The sequence below is a fragment of the Xenopus laevis genome, chromosome 1L (assembly GCF_017654675.1).
Source record: "Xenopus laevis strain J_2021 chromosome 1L, Xenopus_laevis_v10.1, whole genome shotgun sequence".
NCBI classification, from domain to species: Eukaryota; Metazoa; Chordata; class Amphibia; order Anura; family Pipidae; genus Xenopus; species Xenopus laevis.
Window position 1 is genome coordinate 202,367,689 of NC_054371.1, and position 23,938 is coordinate 202,391,626.

The 23,938-nt window shown below is 41.3% G+C and overlaps 1 protein-coding gene across 1 annotated transcript in view; it reads right to left on the bottom strand.

The window, feature by feature from the left end:
• arsb.L (arylsulfatase B L homeolog) overlaps nt 1-23,938 on the bottom strand; it is an 86,367-nt gene that overhangs the window by 58,429 nt on the left and 4,000 nt on the right. Inside the window, exons 3-4 of the mRNA XM_018265492.2 lie at nt 18,108-18,298; nt 15,234-15,441 (exon numbers count right to left, since the gene is read on the bottom strand). Of these exons, the coding sequence (XP_018120981.1) occupies nt 15,234-15,441; nt 18,108-18,298 (399 nt within the window). The remainder of the gene's footprint in view (nt 1-15,233; nt 15,442-18,107; nt 18,299-23,938) is intronic.

Here is a 23,938-nt window from a genome sequence, read left to right on the forward strand (position 1 = left end):
TGGATTATTTGTATAAATTGGAGTCTATGGAAGATGGCCTTTCCGTTATTCAGAGCTTTCTGGATAACGGGTCCAGATAACGGGTTCCATACCCATAACTGTATGTGTATATTTCATTACATTAAATATACCAGAGAACACCACAGCTTCATTGTAATCAGCTTGAAAAAGGAACTAAAATGTTCTTAAAGCTTGCGATGATTATAGTCAGCCAATAAAGGTATCACCTTTATATAATTTTTGTTATTTTTTTTATTTCAAAAGGGTTGCCCTGTATCATTTGAAGGGAAAACACACCCTGTTTATAAGCAGGCATTACTCTGACTTCATTTGGCTATAAATCAGTCTCTCTCACACTGTGATTTGGGACCCCCGGGTGAGTCATGGAGAAATCTGAAGAAGTCATAAATTTCTTAGCAATCCAACAATATCTGAATAATTATTACATCACTGCATAACCGATTTCCTCCTCCAATAATAATAATATTACAATGATAAATACATCTGTTAGTATTAATGGTCCCTCTGTAGTAACTGGAATATATACATGAATATCTTTTGTTATTGGCCTTGGAAAGTACAGTGTTTTGATTAAGTTTCTTGTCACTAGAAGGTAAGCCCCACTTATCCTACTCAGTCATTATGTAAGAGTAAATTTTATTTAAATTTTGTAGGGGATCACTGCCTAAATGGTTTTGGAATCCCTGCTATAAATCTTTAGTAACATATACAGTATCAGCTATTCTGCACTGAGGCTTATGTTTCTATATATTATAAGTTATTAAAGGGGATATCAACCCTGATAGTTGCCCCTGAATGAAAATAACAGTAATTTATGAATGCAAGTGTGCTAACATGGGCACAAGTTACATAGTTACATAGTTACATAGTTAAATTGGGTTGAAAAAAGACAAAGTCCATCAAGTTCAACCCCTCCAAATGAAAACCCAGCATCCATACACACACCCCTCCCTACTTTTAATTAAAATTCTATATACCCATACCTATATTAACTATAGAGTTTAGTATCACAATAGCCTTTAATATTATGTCTGTCCAAAAAATCATCCAAGCCATTCTTAAAGGCATTAACTGAATCAGCCATCACAACATCACCCGGCAGTGCATTCCACAACCTCACTGTCCTGACTGTGAAGAACCCTCTACGTTGCTTCAAATGAAAGTTCTTTTCTTCTAGTCTAAAGGGGTGGCCTCTGGTACGGTGATCCACTTTATGGGTAAAAAGGTCCCCTGCCATTTGTCTATAATGTCCTCTAATGTACTTGTAAAGTGTAATCATGTCCCCTCGCAAGCGCCTTTTTTCCAGAGAAAACAACCCCAACCTTGACAGTCTACCCTCATAATTTAAGTCTTCCGTCCCTCTAACCAATTTAGTTGCACGTCTCTGCACTCTCTCCAGCTCATTTATATCCCTCTTAAGGACTGGAGTCCAAAACTGAACTGCATACTCCAGATGAGGCCTTACCAGGGACCTATAAAGAGACATAATTATGTTTTCATCCCTTGAGTTAATGCCCTTTTTTATGCAAGACAGAACTTTATTTGCTTTAGTAGCCACAGAATGACACTGCCCAGAATTAGACAACGTGTTATCTACAAAGACCCCTAGATCTTTTTCATTTAAGGAAACTCCCAACACATTGCCATTTAGTGTATAACTTGCATTTATATTATTTTTGCCAAAGTGCATAACCTTGCATTTATCAACATTGAACCTCATTTTCCAGTTTGCTGCCCAGTTTTCCAGTTTAGACAGATCACTTTGCAAAGTGGCAGCATCCTGCATGGAACCTATAGTTCTGCACAATTTAGTATCATCTGCAAAAATAGAAACAGTACTTTCAATGCCCACCTCCAGGTCATTAATAAACAAGTTGAAAAGCAAGGGACCTAGTACAGAGCCCTGCGGTACTCCACTAACAACACTGGTCCAATTAGAAAATGTTCCGTTTACCACCACTCTTTGTAGTCTATCTTTTAGCCAGTTCGCTATCCAGGTACAAATACTATGTTCCAGGCCAACATTCCTTAATTTAACCAGTAACCTTTTGTGTGGCACTGTATCAAATGCTTTAGCAAAGTCTAAGTAAATCACATCCACTGCCATCCCAGAATCGAGGTCTCTACTTACATTCTCGTAAAAAGAAATTAAGTTAGTCTGGCAAGATCTATTACGCATAAAACCATGCTGGCACAAACTCATAGTATTATGATTTGCTATGAAGTCCAGTATCTTATCCTTTATTAACCCTTCGAAAAGCTTTCCTAATACTGACGTCAGACTAACTGGCCTATAGTTTTGAGGCTGAGAACGGGATCCTTTTTTGAATAGAGGCACCACATTAGCAATTCGCCAGTCTCTTGGCACAATACCAGATCTCAATGAATCCTGAAAAATTAAGTAAAGAGGTTTGGCAATCACAGAGCTAAGCTCGCTAATTACCCTGGGATGAATACCATCTGGCCCTGGACCTTTGTTAATCTTAACCTGTTCAAGTCTCTTTTGAATTTCTTCTTGTGTGAACCATGCATCATTAGTTGTATTACTAGAATTGGGAGTGTTAAGAAGGAAACCTTCACTTACTGGTTCTTCATTTGTGTAAACAGATGAAAAATACGAGTTCAGAATCTGTGCTTTTATTTTGTTTTCATCAACCAGCTGATCCCCCTCTGATAGTAAGGGTCCCACCCCTTCCTGCTTCATTTTTTTACTATTGACATATTTAAAAAATAATTTGGGATTTTTTTTACTGCTTGCTGCAATATCCTTTTCTATAGCAATTTTAGCTTGCCTTATAGCTTCTTTGCATGATTTATTGGCCTCCTTGTACCTTATAAATGTTTCGGCTGTACCAGCTAACTTGAAAGCCTTAAAAGCACGTCTTTTCTTACCCACCTCAACACCAACGCTTCTATTGAACCAAAAAGGTTTTGCTTTGCAACGACGTTCCTTGCTTACAAGTGGAATATACTGACAAGTATATTTATTAAGCAGCATTTTAAAGACTTCCCATTTTTGTTCTGTGTTTAACCCTGTGAAAAGCATTTCCCACTTAATATGTTGCAGAGATGCCCTTATACTGTCAAAGTTTGCACGTCTGAAATTTAGTGTTTTAGTTACTCCCTTATAGAATTGCTTCTGCAACAGAATCTCAAAGGAGACCATGTTATGATCACTATTCCCTAAATGCTCACCCACACAAATGTTAGAGATGAGTTCAGTATTGTTAGTTATTACAAGGTCCAAAAGAGAGTTATTCCTAGTAGGTTCTTGAACGAGCTGGAATAAAAAGTTGTCATTCAGCATATTTACAAACCTACTAGCTTTTTCTGTCTTAGCAACCCCATTACCCCAGTCAATGTCTGGATAATTGAAGTCACCCATAGCAACAACTTGACCCAGCTGTGAAGCCGCTTGTATCTGCAAGAGTAGCTGGGCTTCATACTCGACACTTATACGAGGTGGTTTATAGCATACACCAATGATAATTCTTTTTGATACCTTTTGCCCAGTCGAAATCTCTACCCAGAGTGATTCTACACCCTCACCAGTGCCAGCTATTTTTATTTCTTTAGCGCATGGCTTTAATTCAGGCTTTACATACAAACCCACTCCTCCACCCTTTTTAATCCCTCTGTCCCTCCTAAAAAGGGTGTAACCATTTAAATTCACAATCCAGTCACATGTTTCATCCCACCAGGTCTCAGTGATACCAATTATATCATAATTTTTAGAGCATGCAATTAATTCTAGGTCTCCCATTTTACCTGACAAACTCCGTGCATTTGCCAGCATACAGCGGAGGTTACTACTTTTACTTTTGAAATGTGCATTACTTAGTGAAGAATTATACGTTAAGTTAGTATTATTCTGTTTTCCTTGTAACAGAGGGACCTCCTTAGCTGGTAAACTGTATGCCCCCCTCACTAAACTGTTGTGCCTAATGGCACCATTCATTAAAGGAGAAGGAAAGTCACAATCATAGGGTGGTGCCTAATTTTGGATGAGCGCCTAGGAGCGTTCCTCTACTTCTACTTTCTCCGATATCTGGAGCCGACACATATACAGCAAAGTGAAAAAGATGATTTTTTTTTTGGTTAAAGTACATTTTTTCTAGAGATGCACCGAATCCACTATTTTTTATTCAGCCGAACCCCCAAATCCTTCGCGAAAGATTTGGCCAAATACCAAACTGAATCTGAATCCTAATTTGCATATGCAAATTAGGAATGGGAAGGGGAAAAAATCTTTTACTTCCTTGTTTTTTGACAAAGTGATGCAATTTCCCTATACGCCCCTAATTTGCATATGCAAATTAGGATTTGGTTCGGCCAGGTAGAAGGATTTGGCTGAATCCTGGATTCGGTACATCCCGAATTTTTTCACTTTATTGCGCATGTGCACCCGCGTGAAGAAAAAAAGAAGGAAGAGGATTGCTCTATTGGTGCTCGCTTAGAAGAAACTTAGGGTATCAGGGAGAAAAAAGTCACAATCAGTGGGGGTGCCTAACTTTTGGGTGAGCATCAAGAAGCATTGCTTTACTTCCACTTCTTCTGTCTTCGATATCCTGGGGCCGATGCATGAGCAGTAAAGTGAAAAAGACAGGTTATAATAAATGTTTTCACTCTACTGTGCATGCACACCCGCTTGAAGAAAAAATAATCAGGAAGAGGATAGCTCCGTGGTGCTTGCTTAGAGGAACCCTGGACTGTTGCAGTTTTCAGCTAATAGGAGCACCAGCAAGGGGTATGAGGTAAGTCAATACAATAGAAAGTATAGTTGGTGGAACAGACCAAGGTAGACGCAGAGCTTTGCTGCAAAAAATCCTTTTATTGACACAACATGTTCCAAACAAAAATGCCCTTTGTCAAGACACTTGACAAAGGGCATTTTTGCTCGAAACATGTTGTGTCAATAAAAGGATTTTTTGCAGCAAAGCTCTGCGTCTACCTTGGTCTGTTCCACCAACTATACTTTCAATTGATTGCCAGTACCAAGGACGAGGTACAGGAACTGACCACAAAGGTTACAAAAATTGAGGGGGGGAAATACCACATCCAGTGGAAACAAAGAAGATTCTAAGTCAATACAATAACTGGGGATGCCTAACTAACTTTTGACTATCCTTGAAAAAGCTGTGTAAAATAAATGGTGAATTTATCAAGGTTTGTACTCTATCCGAACGCCGGATTTGACACATTTTTTTCTATGCCGTTTCAGACCATGAGTAATTCAAAGGGGAAAATTCAAGAGGCGAGTAAGTTTTGGTGGAAATTGCTCTAGGAAAAACAATGCAAAAGGTATTTTCCTACAGCATTTTCAAGTGGCTGCTTACAGTAATGCTAGATCTGTACATGGAGGCACGTTGTTTTTACTCAACAATGCCTGGCAATGGGTGGCAACAGACTCAGCACATTTTAACTTTAAATATATAGGCAAATCCTGCACAAAAACCTGTTTCAGTTAGGTAAAAAAGCAGAGGTTAGTCTATCAGAAGGACAATGAGCCCAAACATTGGGGTGGCTCAAAAACAAAACAGTGACCCTAGTGTGTGTTGCAACAGTGAGATCCACTGGGACAAGGGGTGATGTGCATGATGAACAGTCTCTAAGGCTTGCATAATATGTTGGCATTACATGAAAAATAATAGTAAAAAATACAATGGATTAGGACATGATGTCAGAAATGGTTTCAGAAGCTCAGGGTCATTTGTAAGTGGACAGGGAAGTCTTATTGAAATGAACAGCGCAGTGGAGATAAAACATCTGGTCAGTCTCATTTAAAAATACTCCAGTGAATTATTCTCTCAGCCCAAAGCAGATGTATGTCTTCTCTCAGGGCACCCGTCTAGACAGGAGTACAGGAGTACATGAGATTAACAATCCTGCTCTCCTGGGCAAAGACCTTCTTACTGCTTTATTTTTCCCAAATGACAGATAAAATTTGTGACATGTAATATTCGTCCCTGCCCTGCCTTAGATTTTATATATTCCTGAAAATGTAACCATCATACACGGCAGCACAAAGAGGAAAGAAAGTGAAATGAGGTAAGAGTGCGGGAGAGTACAGAATGGACACAAATGATAAAATAACATCAATAAGCAGATTTATCAAGGTCAAATGGGGATTTCATACAAATTCACTCTCTGTACAAATAGTTATAGGTGAATGTAATGAATTGTATCAAGATCGCTATTTAACACTGTCCGAGCCCCTATGCATAGAGATGAACTGAATCCATTATTTTGTGGCTTGGCTTTAATCCCAAATCCTTTTTGAGGGATTCAGTCAAATCCCAAACCGAATCAGAGCCCTCATTTGCATTTGCAAATTAGGGTAAGGGAGGGTTAAATAGAACTGTGTGCTACGTGTGCAACAAAAAACATTTTGACTTCCTTGTTCGAGTGATGAAAACTCACATGATTGTAATGTTTTGGTTCGGCCAGCCACTTGGATTTTCCTGAACCCTGGCCAAATCCTGGATTCGGTGCATCCCTACTTATGTGCAATGTACTTTCTTTTTATAGTTTTTTTTTTTCTAGCGGATTAGCAATGTGATCAACCTTTCCAGAAAGAGTGATCATTATTGTTAAAATTCAACAGAACCATGTCCAGTCGATCAGATCAGACTGATCAATCGCAATCAATTGTTCAAGAGCAGTAAGATGTAAATCAAATGTTACACTGATCAGTCACAATTGTTCAAGAATTGTAAGATGTAAATCAAATGTTACTGTATATAATTCATAAATATATAACAATCCAAATGGTAAATCTGTTTCACATATTGATAACAATTACAGGCTACTGTGAAGGTTCAGACAACAGGTCATTTAGCGAACTAACTGCTTTATCACAATTACACCTAAAATCTGTGAAATAGCAGTCACAACACTCTAGTATACAGTAAGGGGCCGATTCACTAACTTTGAGTGAAGGTTTCGAAGTAAAAAAACTTCGAATTTCTAAGTGTTTTTTGGGCTACTTCGACCATCGAATGGGCTACTTCGACTGCGACTACGACTTTGAATCGAAAGATCCAAACTAAAAATCGTTTGACTATTCGACAATGCGATAGTCGAAGTACTGTCTCTTTAAGAAAAAACTTCGACCCCCTAGTTCGCCATCTAAAAGCTACCGAAGTCAATGTTAGCGTATGGGGAAGGTCCCCATAGGCTTTCCTAAGTTTTTTTGATCGAAGGATATTCCTTCGATCGTTGGATTAAAATCCTTCGAATCGTTCAATTCGAAGGATTTTATCGTTCGATCGAAATAATAATCCTTTGATCGTTCGATCGAACTATTTGCGCTAAAATCCTTCGACTTCGATATTCGAAGTCGAAGGATTTTAATTCCCAGTCGAATATCGAGGGTTAATTAACCCTCGATATTCAACCCTTGGTGAATCGGCCCCTAAATGTCAGTTTCATTATTGTTTGCACTAAGGTACCTTATCTGACATAAGTAATATAAACACAAGTATTTCAAAACCTTTACAGGTATATTATTATCTGGAATCTCAAGTTTTTTTTGACAATGGGTCTTTCTGTAATTTTTAAGTCTGCTAAATATAAATTTAAATATGAAATAAACCCAACAGCATTGTTTTTCCACCAATATGGAGTCATGCAGATTGGCCTGCATTTATGGTGAGGCCACAAAGGCCCGGGCCTAGGGCGGCAAGTTAATAGGGGCGGTATGTCGTCCAGCCGCTTGCTGAAGAGCACTGGGGACGAGCAGCTCACCAGTGCTCCGGTGCGGCTGCACTCACTAGAGCGGTGCGGACAGTGGCAGTAGGACCGCGCAGCCTAGGGGCCTCCGTCGCTGAAATCCGATCCTGAGTACAAGTTACTAGGGATCATTTACCCTATCTCAGGGTGCAAGTACTGGAGCAGTAATTGGCACAAGAGTAGTGCAGCCAAGCCATATGGCAAGCAATAAGGGCAGGGAGCCTGCCATTCCCTAACCTGCATGTCTGAATGACGTACTTCCCTCTGCCCCTCACAATATATGGAATGGACTAATGTCGTCAATGTGGTATTTGCAGAGACCTGTGGCAATACCGGAAGAAAGCATTGTGCAAAAACAAAATGGCAGCGTTTTCTCTGCCTGGGTTTGTACACAAGTAGAGAAAAGTCAGATTTACTGTCTTACCTTCCTTGATCTCTATGTATAGGCATGGTATTGGATCATCAGCATACACAGGGGCAGATTATGGAGTGATAATACATTTGCATTTGTCTGTCAGTGCATCCAAAACATAGAGCAGGAAAGAGCAGCTCAGTCTTTTCTCTGTCTGCACTGCTGGGCCACTAGCCTTAACATTATGTCATTAAAGGAACAGTGACATCAAAAAATTAAAGTGTTTTTCAGTAATAAAAAATATAATCTAGTGTTGCCTTGCACTGGTAAAAAATACTACTATTGTTTATATAAATAAACTGCTGTGTAGCAATGGGGGCAGCCATTCAAAGGAGAAAGGGTTCAGGTTCACAGCAGATAAGCTCTGTAGAACATAATGGTGTTATCTGTTATCCACTATCTAACCTGTGCCATATAGCCTTTTTTCAGTTTCTGCCATTGCTACACAGCAGCTTATTTATATGAACTATAGAAGTGTTTCTGAAGCAAACACATCAGTTTTACCAGCAAAGGGCAACACTACATGATATTTATTTTATTTATTTACTATAAAACACTTATTTTTTGGTGTTATTGTTCCTTTAACCTGAAGGGGAGACAGAGAAGGGCAGAACTGGTGTCCCATGGACCAGCGGAGGCCTTCCAAGGGATTTTTATGTTTAATGCTTGAGTCACCCTTTTTGGTCTAAATGTAATCTTACCCTGAAACATGTAGCATTACATACAACTGCTCAATTAGAATTAAACATTTAGACAAAGCTGGATGAAAGGGTAAGGGAAGATTACTCTCATAAAATAAACGCACACAAACACTTTACTGAGAATTTATTTTTATTAAAAAGCATTTGACTACATATAAACCTTGATGTGATAAAAAAATACACACAGTCAGCACACGATAGATCCCATTTAAGCCAGCCACAAACACACACTGATTGCTGAACACAGGGCTGGCCCACAGTTGGAGCTATTGAATTGCATGCTTTTTGGCCACACACACAGATGACCAAATGACACTAATCCAGTGAGATAAACTGTATAGGAGCCAGGAGGGAAGTGTGGCCCCTGTAATGTACTGTGAACCAATGACCTCCCATGCATAATGATTGGAAGCATTGGTTGATATATTTTTCTGTCCTGAAGGATCAAACTTGACAGACCTCGAATTCAAGCCCACCTTGTAGTTCTAGCCTTTGGTCTGGACCCCCTTACCTCATAGCAAGGTTACAAATGCAGGAGAACATTGGTTTATTGAATATCCCGTTATAGCTCCAATAATGTTCACTCCAAATCACCCCATTATTGGACTTCAAACTGTATCTAGGAAAGCAAATAGGCATTGTCCCTAAACCTCCCCCCACAATACTCTATGCCCTGCTGCGGGGGGGGGGGCAACCCCATAGCTTGGGAACCAGCATTTTAAAACAATATGTGTTTCAGCCGGCAGAGAAACTCCAGATTCTTCCCAGTGCTGCCTGTCATTTAGATAAATGGAAGCTGTCTGTTACTGGCCATGAAAGACAGATTTCAGCCAAAAAATGTATATTTGAGCATTAACAGGTGGAAAACTGTCTGTCACTGCTGGCAAAAGGCAGTTTGCATTCATCTACCATTCATGACAGACAGCGCAAAGGAGTATGGACATTTCTCTGCCATCATATATTGAGTGTCATTGGCCTAAGAACTAAAGAAGTAGGGCAGAAATGTTATACATTCTGTTTTGGGCTTCTGTACCAGCCCCAGGCAACAAAAAGCCCTTTAGCAAAGAAGATCTGTGTCTCCAAAGATGCCCCAGTAGCTCCCCATCTTCTTTTCTGCTGATTCACTGCAAATGCTCTGTGCTGCTGTCACTTACTGAGCTTAGGGACCCACTCACAATATACAGTACACATAGAAAATAAATGACACAATATAAAGCTGATTAGTAATTAATACAGATAATTACTACATGGCAGCACAGAAAACAGTGCAACTAGCATCAAAATGCAATAATCATCCCTGTAGCATCAGCTTATATTACAGGCCAACTTAATTTTCTGCTTGATAATTTGCGCTGACCCCTAAGCTTAGCTTCTGAACAGCTGCTCAGAGCCCAAAGAGCATGTGAGTGTAACAGACACTTTCCAAGATGGTGACCCCCTGTGACAAGTTTGAAGTCCTGGATCATTGCTGCTATTGACAAGCTGAAACTTCAGGCTGGTCCAATAAGTTCAGTGTATAAAATATGACATTTTTGGCCACATTCATTTTTAGGGTTAAGTCCTCCTTTAAGATTATGGCAGACTAGTTAATGAAGTACCCATGCTCGAGTGTCATAGGGGTAGATTATGATGCAATGTGCACAACTTCTGTAATTGGGGGACACTCCCACATGTCAACATGAATCATACACACAGCCCAGTTTGCATGCATTCTTCACATCACAAAATGGGCAAAGGTGCAAGAGCAATGTCTGACATCACTGCTGGCAGCGAGATGATCCTGTGATGTAAATAGGTTCCAGTAACTCAGTGGGCAATTTAAACAAGATGGTAATTTAGATCAAGAGTATTAGATCAGAATTTGAAATGCACTATATTAAACATGGGGAGAGCAAAACATTCACTAAACAGAAGAGTTTGTCAGGTTTGCAAACTGGCTACAGCAGATTGCAGAAAATATCTTGATATTTGCTTTTAAATATGTTTTGTATATTTTGCCATGCCAAAGTAAGTGAACAGAAACCAGAGGTATTCTGCATGCATCAATATGGAAGCATAAATAAAACAGATAATAAAATTATGGAAGTCAAGATCTGCTAAGCTAACTGCCGCCAATCTGGAATGAAAAAAACAAAACACATTTATTGGCTCCAGATGTGCCTATTGAGTGAAAGAATCCCTAAAATATAATTTTTTCTATAAAAGCGAGGATTGTTGAACATTCATAAATGTGCAAGCAGAATATTTTATCCCTTGATAGTCCAGACAGATATTTGAATCATATTTGGGAGTAGACTTTTTCTGCTTTTGGCCTGGACTTACAGAAAGGAACAGCAAAAAGCTTCCAAGTAAGAATTCATAATATTGCATTACAACATAAATCATTCTACTTCCTGTGTATTATTTATGTATATATAATATATGGGACAGATACGGTATGATGGGCCATACAATGGCAGCCTTTATGTTGTTCTGGTCAACCCCATGAATGATAGAAATGCATGAGAAGGAGCTGCGGCCTCAAATCCACCAATCGGATTATTCTGTTGGAACATTGGGCATCTCTATGATGTGTGGCTCCATTGTTTTTTCTCTGTGCAAAGTAAAAAAAATAACTCCTCCAGTTTATAGTATTAGTCAGTATATTGATAGTAGATAATGGGGTGGTTATTCATCAAAGGTCGAGTTGTTTTCCACTAAATATTCAAATTTTGAGGTGATTTTTTTGGTCAAAAATAGATTTTTCGAGATTTATTATACCCCGATCCTGGAAATAGCTAGAATCCAAAAATACCCCATCAAAAACCTGTCGAGGTCACATAGGACTATATCCAAAAGGAAGAATGTGAGGACCTCCAATAATAAAGAAACTAAATATTTTAAAAAAGTAGAAAATTTCTAAGAACATAAGACCTAACGCGTTTCGTGCCTAATGGGGCACTTACTCATAGGCTTATGAGTAAGTGCCCCATTAGACACGAAACGAAAACTGCACCCGTGGTTCTTCCAGTGAGCACCAACGAGTGATCCTCTTCCTGTTTCTTCTTTCTTCTCGTGGCTGCGCATGAGCAGTAGAGCAAAAAGCCAAAAAGCCGGCTATTTCATTCTACTGCACATGCGTCTGCCCTGGGAAATTTGAAGAGATAAGAAGCAGGAAGAGGATCAGGGGCCACATGTAGAAGTATGGGATTCCTTATCTGGAAACACAGTATTCAGAAAGCTCCGAATTACCAGAAGGCCATCTCCCATAGACTCCATTTTAAGCAAATAATTCTAATTATTCAAAATAATTTTTCCTTTTAGTATCTTGTACTTGATGGTAGCTAAGCTGTATGAATCAATATTGGCGGTATATTAGCAGACTTAAGTTACGGTGATCCAAATTATGATAAGATCCCTTATCCAGAAAATCCCAAGTCTCCAGTATTTCTCAGTTTGTGTGCCCAGCACAACACATTTCATGACCCCTTCTTGAGCTAACTTGGGAAAGGCACAGAGTGGCAAGGCGCTAGTCCTAATATTCCAAAAGTGGTAGGAAATAGGACTCAAACAAAACAAATGGAAAAAGCACAGTATATCTATAAATCAATTAAATCACTTTAGTGTACTTTTTGATTCTGTGAAACTAAGCTTCATTTAGAGCAGCACTTGGCCAATTCTCTGTCCATTTTTCACACTTTTATTTTTGGATAGTAATAATAAAAGCCACCATAAAAGCCAAAAGTAGTCCCTGACACATATTTCCTTACTATAGTCCATTCCCTCGAACCCTTTTATTGGTGAAGTAAGCCTTTCCTCTGCACAAAAACTGCTCACGTTCACATCACATTCTCACCTAGTCTTCTTCTCTGTCCAACGTCTGGGAGCCAGTGACATCAAAGCTAACCCTTGCTCTTACATTCCTATACAGCCATGGTTACACTAGCAAGTGTTTAATCTATTTCCAACTCACCTTGGGCTCATTCCAAAAAGAAAAGGAAAATGAGGCTGTGATCACAAAATTCATATAAACAAATACAAGAGGTCCTTTGCACCCAACCCATTATCAATATATTAAGGCCATTAAGACATTTTGTGCCTTAAGCTACTAAAAAATGCCTTACCCTTGAAAAAAACATGGACCGTTTGTCCATATATTGCAATATATTTAAGATGGCCATCTAAGTCAACTTTCACCAATTTTACAGCTTTATACAGGTGTTTTCAGTGGTAGCCAATAAAAGGGCAATCAGTTTTGTGAGTTTTAACCTTGAAGGCAAGTTGCAGATAAAAATGAATCCCTGTGTAAAATGTATAATGAAGCAGAATTTTGAGTAAGTTGAAAGTGAGTGTAGGACTGACTTGGATGTAGTGGGCCAGAGTGAGTATATTGCAATGTATGGACAAACAATCCATGTTTTGTTTAAAGGAGAGGACATTACACAACAACTCATTAATATAGTGATAATGGGTTAAGTGCAAAGGACCTCTTGTATTTGTTTAGCTCTCAGTTTTTATTAGGCTTCACTGTCATGGCTTCACTGTCATGGGGCAAATGAGCCAAAGTCTGATGGATCTTTAGTTCTGTCTCTATATTCAGATAGGCCTACTGAAGGAGTCTACACACCCACGCATTCAGCTGCTATGAGATTCATGCCAAAATGAAAGCATGAACCAGTGATCTTGCCTCCGACTGTCTGACCCACCGTGTGCAGCCAGCGTTATGCACAGGAATCAGGGGTTAAGAACTTATTATGCCGAATGTAGATATTCCTCAAAGGATGAGCATGTTTAGGCTGCTAGCGGCTGCTTGAAATGGGGCCAACTGTTTGATATATGCTTCTGAAGCAATGTATATTTTACTAAGACTGGTCTTCCTTTCCTAATGCAAGGGTGGCTTTGCATACAGTTGATATATGCGAAAGACGGTACATTTTTCCACTGCCTAAACACTGATTTAAACATTTGTGGTGGATCGGTTATATTGCTCCAGCAATAAAGTCAGTTTTAGAAAACATACTAAATATACACATTATTAGTGTAAATAAACCGGGAATCGAAGAGCTGTTTCCTTAAACAGTCCAGATCGGAATTCACAAAACGGTTGTTCTGTGACCTCTTGTGGCAACCCAAGAATATTACAACTGACACCTGGCCAGTAAACGGAGAAGCAATATACAATGAATATATATGATGCAGTATTGTGAGACTATTGTTGTGGTTATTTTTTTTATAAGGCACCTATAAAAGCGTTAAACGCCCTTATGTCATATTCTATTGATGTCTATAAAGCATACACAGCCAGCTGAACTAATGATAATACAACTCCTGTTCCAGTTTAAAAAAAAAAGTGTAGCAATATTGATAGATTAATAGGCAACTGTATATTCATGTTTTATTTTCCCTCTGTATTTATTTAATGACAATATTAACTTGGGGGTGTAATTACTTTCAGTTTGATTCATAGCTTCTATTAAGGTATTAGAAGAGGTTTAATCTTCCGTAGGATATCACTAGTTATAATCCCCTAATAAAACATAGAAAAGGACCCTGTCACTTGAGGACTTCATTTGACTTAACTGGGGGCATGAGCAGCTGGAAACATCCACTAATGGTTCTGTAGAGGCATAACTGCATCCGAAATAACTTTCTATAACTGTACTTATTTCATGAGCAAAGGGGGCCTTGAACAATAGTTGGACCTTCACAGTGGTCCCTAGACAAAGGCTGGCCCTTCAACGGGAGCCCTGGACTTTAAACAGAAGCCTTTGCCAAGGTTGGACCTTCAACGGAAGCCCTGGCCAAGGCTGGACCTTCAATGGAAGCCCTGGCCAAGGTTGGACCTTCAACGGAAGCCCTGGCCAAGGTTGGAACTTCAATGGACGCCCTGGCCAACATTGGACCTTCAGTGGAAGCCCTGGCCAAGGATGGACCTTCAGCGGAAGCCCTAGCCAAGGAAGCAGCTTCAAGGGGAGCCCTGCCTAAGGATAGACCTTCAAGGGGAGCCCTGGCGAATGTTGGTGCTTTAAGGGTGCTTGATATAAAAACATTTGACAACCAATATTATAGCATTATAATCAATAGGTTAGAAAATTAATATAATTTATGTTCCCAAATAAAGTGCTGGGAAATATACCGTGCCTGTTCTAAGGAGGAACTACATATTTTATAGAATGTTTTCGATGATCAGAAGAAAACAGTTGAAAACAATTAGACAAGGTTAAAACACATCAACAAATGAAATGAAACATTTTTATCAACATAGGAGTTTTGCATATAGGACAAACTAGAAAAAAAATCCAACTGAGGACAAGTTTTGTTAAAATATTGGGCCCTGTGTGATACAGCCAAATGAATGGCTTAGCAGCGGGGGCATTCCTTTCACTTACCTGTAGAGAAGATAAAGACTGTGTTGTTCCATAGCCCTTGCTTTTTTAGAGCATTTGTTACATTTGCCACTGCCTCATCCAAAACAGACACCATTCCTGCATACAGCCGCCTGTTCTTGTCATGGATGGAGATGTAAGGTTCAATGTATTGCTCAGGAACTTGAAGAGGGGAATGTACTGCTTGGTAAGCCAGGTAGAGAAATAAAGGCTAGAAAACACAGAAACACTGAATAAGTAACCGTTAAATAGATATTCTGCACTCACCACATTTAGGCTGCAAATACACTTAAAGGAGAACTATCGCGAAAATGAAAATTTAATATAAGCTTCCTGATACTGAAATAAGAAACTTTCTAAATACAATCAATTAAAAAGACAGGATTACTGAACGCACATGCAGAGTGAGCGTAGCGGAGCACATGGACGCCATCTTGGGCGCTTCAGTAATCTTCGTAAAGTGAGCGCCATATTGGCGCATGCACAGTTGGAGCAATCTTCCTGTTTGCAACAACTGCAGATGCGCTGGAAGAAGACCTAAAGCTACTTTTCACCGTGGGGGGTTTAGCTCTTATTTAAAATAAGAAAAATTTGAATGGTCACTATTACAAAATGATCTGCTGTCCATTTCACACCTTTTTTTAATAGTTTTGTTCTTACAGATGGTAATATATTTAACAAACAGTGTTTTTCAACACAACATTGTTTTTGCAGCTGCGACCAACACATTCTAAACCACATTTAAGATGTGACAGATTTCCCTTGCTCTGGCTGATTGCAGCATATTAAGAAATGTGCAATGTGTTACTGATACACAGAATGGTTGGCTTGTTTGTAGTAAAGAATAATTATTAGGGTGAGAAAACACTCATAAACCATTTATTTCTAAAAAACAAGAAAAAGGCTCTATGTTAAAAGTATTTATGATGCATCCTCTTCAGTTTAGCAGTTTATTTAATAATAGTGACAGTTCCCCTTTATAAAACACTTTGTTGCAGATAAGAGCAAAGAAGGAAGGAAAGAAGCTAAACCACTGACACATTCCTATTAACATGAGGGCACCATGCAAATGCAGACTGGTTAAAGAAACATAGACTATTTTCAGCAGCTAGGCGCAAAGAGCAAGCTGGAGTGGTTATCCTGGGTTCAGAATTTGCACGTCACAGGTCTTATAGTGGAAACAGCAATGTTTTTATTTGGAGACTGACCTGCATAGATCTCGCGAGATCTCTAAACACGGAAGTCTTTAAAAAACGTGCAAGCATGAGTGGACACCATTTGCCTTGACAAAGCTTTTTAGCGAAATGTGTTGGCAGAGTCTCTCTTCACAATATTTTTATTTTAATTGTTGTTCAGATCCTAATACTATTTCGATCAACTGGAAAAAAAATCTTTTTAACTGAATTTGAATACTCATAGCCTGGTCCAGGGAACCACATTCAATTCCTTCATTCTCTGTTATTTATATGGCACTGGTGGATTTGTGTTTTTTTAGGATATTTTAGCTCTTTTAAGAGATAGGTTAGGTAATATACGAGACCACAGTCCTCAGTGTACTACTTTCTCCCCGTGTGGGGTCCCAGGGCTTAGAAAATAATAGGCAGCACTATTCATACACTATTTTCCTTTTCCTACTTAATTTTCCTTGAATGACGGTCCTGGTTCCTTTTTCTTAAACTAATTTTGCTAATGAATTACCTTGTGATTTTATAATGCACTAGCACTTGCTTAAATTATTTATTTCGAACCACACCCAGTCGGCGACTGTAAACATTTGAGCACTTGCACTTTATAACTTATTGCATTTTTGAATCTATTGCTAATAGACTCAGTATATAAATCAACAAGTTGGCACTGGCTATTTTTAATATACAGAAAAAGCAACTCTATGCTTCTCTGAACTTGTTGTTTTGTTAATTGTTCTATTTAAACCTATTAGAAGGTTTTAATTAACCAAGCAAGTTCTCCTTCTTAGCACAAGCACTTTATATTTATCAAATGACTGGTTCACAATATAATTTAGATAATTAATTTAACTTATTCAAGAGTGCGAGGGCTTTTACTATCTTTTTCTCATTTTTTGAATATTTGTTAACAGTAATTCACGCCTCCGATTCTCCACGAGGTAACAATTAAACTTAAAGGACTGCCTTCCTTCTTTGTATTTTTAGGAGGGTATAGGATACTAGGTGAGGTCAATCATCTGAAAGTGTCAGAGATATACAGCGATCTCCCATGCCCAGAAGCATACAACTCATGCCAACAAAAATCTATTATAAAAAAAACCTAATTGTTTACAGGTACTGTTAAAGAATCAAGATATGGTGCTGGATACTAGGTTAAGTCAGTTACTTGGAAAGCATTAGCCCTACATATAAGACATTAACCCATCCTATAACACACCATTATGAAAATATTGTATATATATGTGTTTACAACGATGTATGTTATTGCTGATGTTCACCACGCACAGCTCTTCACTATGTTCTCATCAAGCTGTGTTTACATCCCTTTCCAGTCCCATGGGGTTTATCAGGCTCCTCTGTTTATAATTGTGCACTTTGAAACATCAGTCTCCAAATAATAACTTTGCTGTTTCCATTTTAAGCCCTGAGACGTGCTGATTTCAACTTTAAGAGAGTCAGAGAGAGAGAGAGAGAGAGCTAATGCTGAAATTCACAGGCCAAAAATCAGCCCTTATGCTGGAATCAGACTCTCACCTTGTCTGAACCGTATACATTGCATTGGCTCATTTGATGCAAAGATTTTGACACCGAAATGCAAACTCTTGCATTTCAGCGCAAAAATCCCTGTGTGTGTCTGCACCTGGGCCAAAACAGTCAAGAAGACTTATGCAGGTAATTACAAAATGCCCACCTTTTCAGGATTATGATTCGCTATGAGATCCACAGCTCGATCTGTAAATACGTGGGTTGAGTATTTCATTTGGTAGCCGGTGGCAGGAACCTCTCCATCTCGGAAGTCCAGAGCACATCTGGTTATATTCAGGGGTGTAATAGGGTAACATCTTTCATGACTATAGTAATCTTCACCTCCTGTCCAATATCCTAGGATGGTAGAACACAAGGAAGATAAAGAAGAAGCAACATATGGGCACCACATTTTTGTGAGATACCAAAATACCAACCCACCATTTGAAATGACTACAATTAAAGTCCAAAAAATGATTGAAAAATATCTGCTTTCCCTCCTTTTCCCATAGGTCTGAAGAAATGTGTACACCTGAACTAATCTTGTAGCCCTTCAGAGTCCCAACATATTTTCCAAAATTGGCACATGCTGCCTGTAAGGCCAAAGGCCTCAGAGGTAGTGAGGACCAAGGGAGGAGGTAGCAAAAGTCCAAGTTCACGGTACAAATAGGGATGAGACGAGAGAATGGTCAAACAGGCAATAATATCAGTCCAGGCAGAAGAGGTTCGAAGTCGAAGAATCAGGCAAGAGGTCGGTACACAAAATAGGCAAGAATATCACAAGAACACACCCAGGAATAGCAAGCTAAAACCTATAATTGGGCATAGGTGAATTCCCAGAGCTCCTTAATATAGTCCCAGATTTGGCGCCAATTTGGACGCATCGGCGTCATAACGTGCGCGCGGACGCGCTGGCGTCAGCGACCGACGCGCTGACGTGTGCGACTGACGCCGGCGCCAATTATTGACGCCGACGTCCATTCCGTCGCCGGCGACCAATCAGAGTGCGGGAAGAGGTCGTCGTCATCCGGCTGCGTCCGTGAGGAACCAGGGAGCCGCCATCTTGGACGCCATCTTGTAAACTAATTTCGGACTCCATTACAGTACCCCCCTCCCTAGGGGGGGCCTCAGGACCACCTGGGTTAAAAGGAAACTGCTGATGAAATTTTCGGACCAGGAGAGGAGCATGGACATCCGAACTTCTTATCCAGGAGCACTCCTCAGGGCCGAACCCCTTCCACTCAATGAGGTATTGTAGGGTACCCCTCGAAACCCGGGAATCCAGGATTCTTTTCACCTCAAATTCCTGATGACCGTCCACCATGACAGGAGCTGAGGAGGAAGAAGAAGTACCTGCAGGTTTGAGCAAGGAGACATGGAAGGCGTTCGGAATCCGCATTTCCGGGGGAAGTTGTAACCGGACCGCCACCGGATTGATGATCTCAGCGATGGAGAAGGGGCCAATAAACTTGGGACCAAGTTTAGGAGAGGGGACTTTGAGACGAATGTTCCGTGTAGACAGCCAAACCTTGTCACCGGGTGCATACGGAGGGGAAGGAATTCTTCTCTGATCGGCGAATTTTTTCTGGACCAAGGAACTTTTCTCCAGATTGACGACAGTGGCGTGCCAGATGGCTGACATCTGGGCAGCTTGGTCATTGGCGGCAGGGACATTGGTGAGTAATAAGTCCTGAGGAAAAGCCAAAGGGTTAAGACCATACATACAAAAAAAAGGGGATTTTTCAGAAGAAACGTGTAAAGCATTGTTATGTGCGAATTCAGCCCACGGAAGTAGATCCGCCCAATCGTCTTGGCACAACGATACATGGCATCGAAGAAACTGTTCCAGGGCCTGGTTAACCCTCTCGGCTGCTCCATTAGACTGTGGATGGTAAGAAGAAGAAAATTGAAGAGAAACACCAAGGGCTTTACACAGGCACCTCCAAAACTTGGAAACAAATTGAGAACCACGGTCAGAGACAATTTGAGCAGGGAAACCGAGGAGGCGAAAAATGTGTTTAATAAATAATGAAGAAAGTTCAGGAGCAGAGGGGAGTTTCCGAAGAGGAGTAAAATGTGCGACTTTACTGAATCTATCAGTTACCACCCAAATAACTGTATAACCAGAGGAGTTAGGGAGATCCACAATGAAGTCCATAGATAGATGAGTCCATGGGCGAGAAGGGATGGGTAACGGTAGGAGTAGCCCTTTAGGAGGGGAACGTCCAGACTTGGATACAGCACACACAGAGCAAGAAGAAACAAAGTCTTTGACATCCTTTCTTAGGGAAGGCCACCATACAAGGCGAGACAGAAGTTCAGTGGTTTTTCTGATTCCAGGATGCCCGGCCTGTTTGGAGCTGTGGGACTGAACCAGAATGGAATGACGGAGTTCAGGAGGGACAAAAGCAACACCAGCAGGGGTTCCTACAGGAGCAGAGGATTGAACTGACAATAACTGGGAGGCCAAGGAAGGAAATAGAGCAGCGATGATCTTTGTAGGAGGTACAATGGATTCTGGTTCGACAGAAGAGATATCTTCGAGAAGAAAGCTTCTGGAAAGAGCGTCCGCCTTCTTGTTTCTAGCACCAGGACGAAAAGTTAGAATGAAATTAAAACGAGAGAAGAATAGTGCCCACCTGGCCTGACGAGGGTTGAGGCGTTTGAGTGTCTGGATATACTCTAGATTTTTATGGTCCGTAAAGATGGTCACAGGGACGGAAGAGCCTTCCAGCAAATGTCTCCACTCCTCTAGGGCAAGTTTAACGGCCAGTAACTCATGATTTCCAACATCATAATTCTGTTCAGAAGAGGTGAATTTTTTCGAGAAGAAAGCGCAAGGATGTAGTTTTCCATCAGTAGACGCTCTTTGGGACAAAATTGCTCCAGCACCGACATCTGAGGCATCAACTTCAATGAAGAATGGCTGGCAAGGTTCAGGGTGTCTGAGAATGGGAGCAGAAGAAAAAGAAGCTTTAAGATTCTTGAATGCTTCCAAAGCTGAAGATGGCCAATGCTGAGGCTTACCCCCTTTTTGGATAAGAGAAAGAATGGGAGCAATTTTGGATGAGAACCCCTTGATAAATTGTCTATAATAGTTAGCGAAGCCAATAAATCTTTGGTTAGCTTTGATACTGGTGGGGAGAGGCCAGTCCTGGATAGCGGAGATCTTGGCAGGATCCATTCTGAAACCCTGTTGAGAAATAATGTAACCAAGGAAAGAGATGGACGATACTTCAAAAGAACACTTCTCCAACTTGGCAAATAAGTTATTTCTCCGCAGACGGGAAAGGACTTCTTGGACTTGAAGACGGTGCTCAGCAAGGTTCCTGGAAAAAATAAGGATATCGTCCAAGTACACCACTACGTATTGGCCCAGTAAATCCCTGAAAATGTCATTTACGAATTCTTGGAAGACCGCGGGGGGCGTTACAGAGGCCGAATGGCATTACAAGGTATTCATAATGCCCGTCGCGGGTGTTGAATGCGGTCTTCCATTCATCTCCCACTCTGACCCGGATTAAATTATACGCCCCACGAAGATCCAACTTGGTGAAAAGACAAGCCCCTTTGAGTTGATCGAACAGTTCAGAGATGAGAGGAAGGGGATAACGGTTTTTAATAGTAATTTTGTTTAAACCTCTATAATCAATGCAGGGCCGCAAACCTCCATCTTTTTTCTCTACAAAGAAGAAGCCGGCTCCAGCCGGGGAAGAGGAAGGACGAATAAAGCCTCTTTGCAGATTCTCTTGAATGTACTCCTTCATGGCATGGGTCTCGGAAGGAGAAAGCGGGTAGGTGCGACCCCTGGGAGGCATGGTTCCAGGAAGGAGTTCGATGGGGCAATCATAGGGACGATGGGGAGGCAGGACTTCGGCAGACTTTTTATTGAAGATGTCAGAAAAGGCTTGATAAACAAAGGGCAAAGAAGAATTTGAAGACACAGATGAGACTTTAATGATGGATTTGGTGGGTAAACTATTTTGTTGGCAGAAAGAACTCCATCGGGAAATCTGAGACGAAGCCCAGTCTATTACTGGGTTATGAATATTCAACCAGGGTAAGCCAAGCACAACGGGAGTAGAAGGACAATCAATTAAAAGGAAGGACAGTCTTTCAAGATGCATAGTTCCCACAATAACAGAAAGTTCAACGGTGGAGTGGGAAATTGTAGCAGAAGACAATGGACGATCATCAATCGCCAATGCACGAAGGGGAACAGCCAGAGATCGCAGGGGAATGGAGTGGCTTTCAGCAAAGACTTTATCCATGAAATTCCCAGCTGCGCCGGAGTCAAGGAAAGCTTCAGAAGAAATCGTCTGGGTTCCAAAACGAATCTGCACAGGAAGGAGGAAGCGTTGAGCAGAAGAATGGGGAGAAGGAGCAATTCCACCCAGGTAAGTCTCCCCAGTCTTACCTAGGTGTTGGCGTTTCCCGGCTTCACTGGGCACTCATAGGCGAAGTGGGATTTTCCACCACAATAGAGGCAAAGTCCAGCCGCCCTTCTCCGAAGCTTCTCCTGTTCAGTCAGACGGGCCCGTCCGATTTGCATAGGCTCTTCCGAAGGCAGGGAAGAAGAAGAGGAAGCCGCAGGAGTAGGAGAAGGCAAGGTGGAAGCCGGATTGGGAAGGAAGGGTCTTTGAAATCGAGGAGCCAGAGTAGGTTGGAACCTGTGGAATCTCTTGGTTGGGGAGCACTCTCTGTCGAGTTCAGCTTGAAACTCCCTCTGCCGAGTATCTACCTTTATGGCCAAGGCGACTAGATCTTCCCAACGGGATGGAATTTCCCTGGACACCAAATTCCATATGCGTATCGCCAGGCCGTTGTAAAAGGCAGCGTGATACCCGTCATTATTCCACGAAGTCTCTGCAACCAGGGTGCGGAATTCAATAGCGTACTCTGAGACAGGGCGAGTTCCCTGTTGAAGATGGAACAGGCGTGCAGAAGAAGCTGTGGCCCGACCTGGAGCATCAAAGACCACACGAAGTTCGTGAACGAAGGACCTGGCATTGTCGATAATAGGATCCTCCTTTTCCCATAGAGGTGAAGCCCACTCCAATGCCTTCCCTTGCAGGCGGGAGAATATGAAGCCCACCTTGGCACGTTCGGAAACGAATTGGCTGGGTGAGAGTGCAAAGTGGACCTCGCACTGATTGATAAACCCACGGCAGGCTGCAGGATCACCACTGTAGAGTGGGGGAGCCGGAATGCGGGGCTCGGAGACGTGGAGTGGAGCCATAGATACAGGTACAGGTTCAGGATCAGCGGGTGTTAGAGCCGACAGCTTTGCCAGTATTGTTTCCAGAGCCTGACCAAAATGGGACTGCTGTACCTCATAGGACTGCATCCGGGAAGCCAGACCACGAAGCGCTCCACCGACATCAGGCGGCGCTGGATTTTCCTCCGAAGGGTCCATGGCCCAATTATAATGTAAGGCCAAAGGCCTCAGAGGTAGTGAGGACCAAGGGAGGAGGTAGCAAAAGTCCAAGTTCGCGGTACAAATAGGGATGAGACGAGAGAATGGTCAAACAGGCAATAATATCAGTCCAGGCAGAAGAGGTTCGAAGTCGAAGAATCAGGCAAGAGGTCGGTACACAAAATAGGCAAGAATATCACAAGAACACACCCAGGAATAGCAAGCTAAAACCTATAATTGGGCATAGGTGAATTCCCAGAGCTCCTTAATATAGTCCCAGATTTGGCGCCAATTTGGACGCATCGGCGTCATAACGTGCGCGCGGACGCGCTGGCGTCAGCGACCGAAGCGCTGACATGTGCGACTGACGCCGGCGCCAATTATTGACGCCGACGTCCATTCCGTCGCCGGCGACCAATCAGAGTGCGGGAACAGGTCGTCGTCATCCGGCTGCGTCCGTGAGGAACCAGGGAGCCGCCATCTTGGACGCCATCTTGTAAACTAATTTCGGACTCCATTACACTGCCAGACACCAATTACTCATGGAAGCTCAGACTGAAAGCCAGTCATCATTTTTGGGA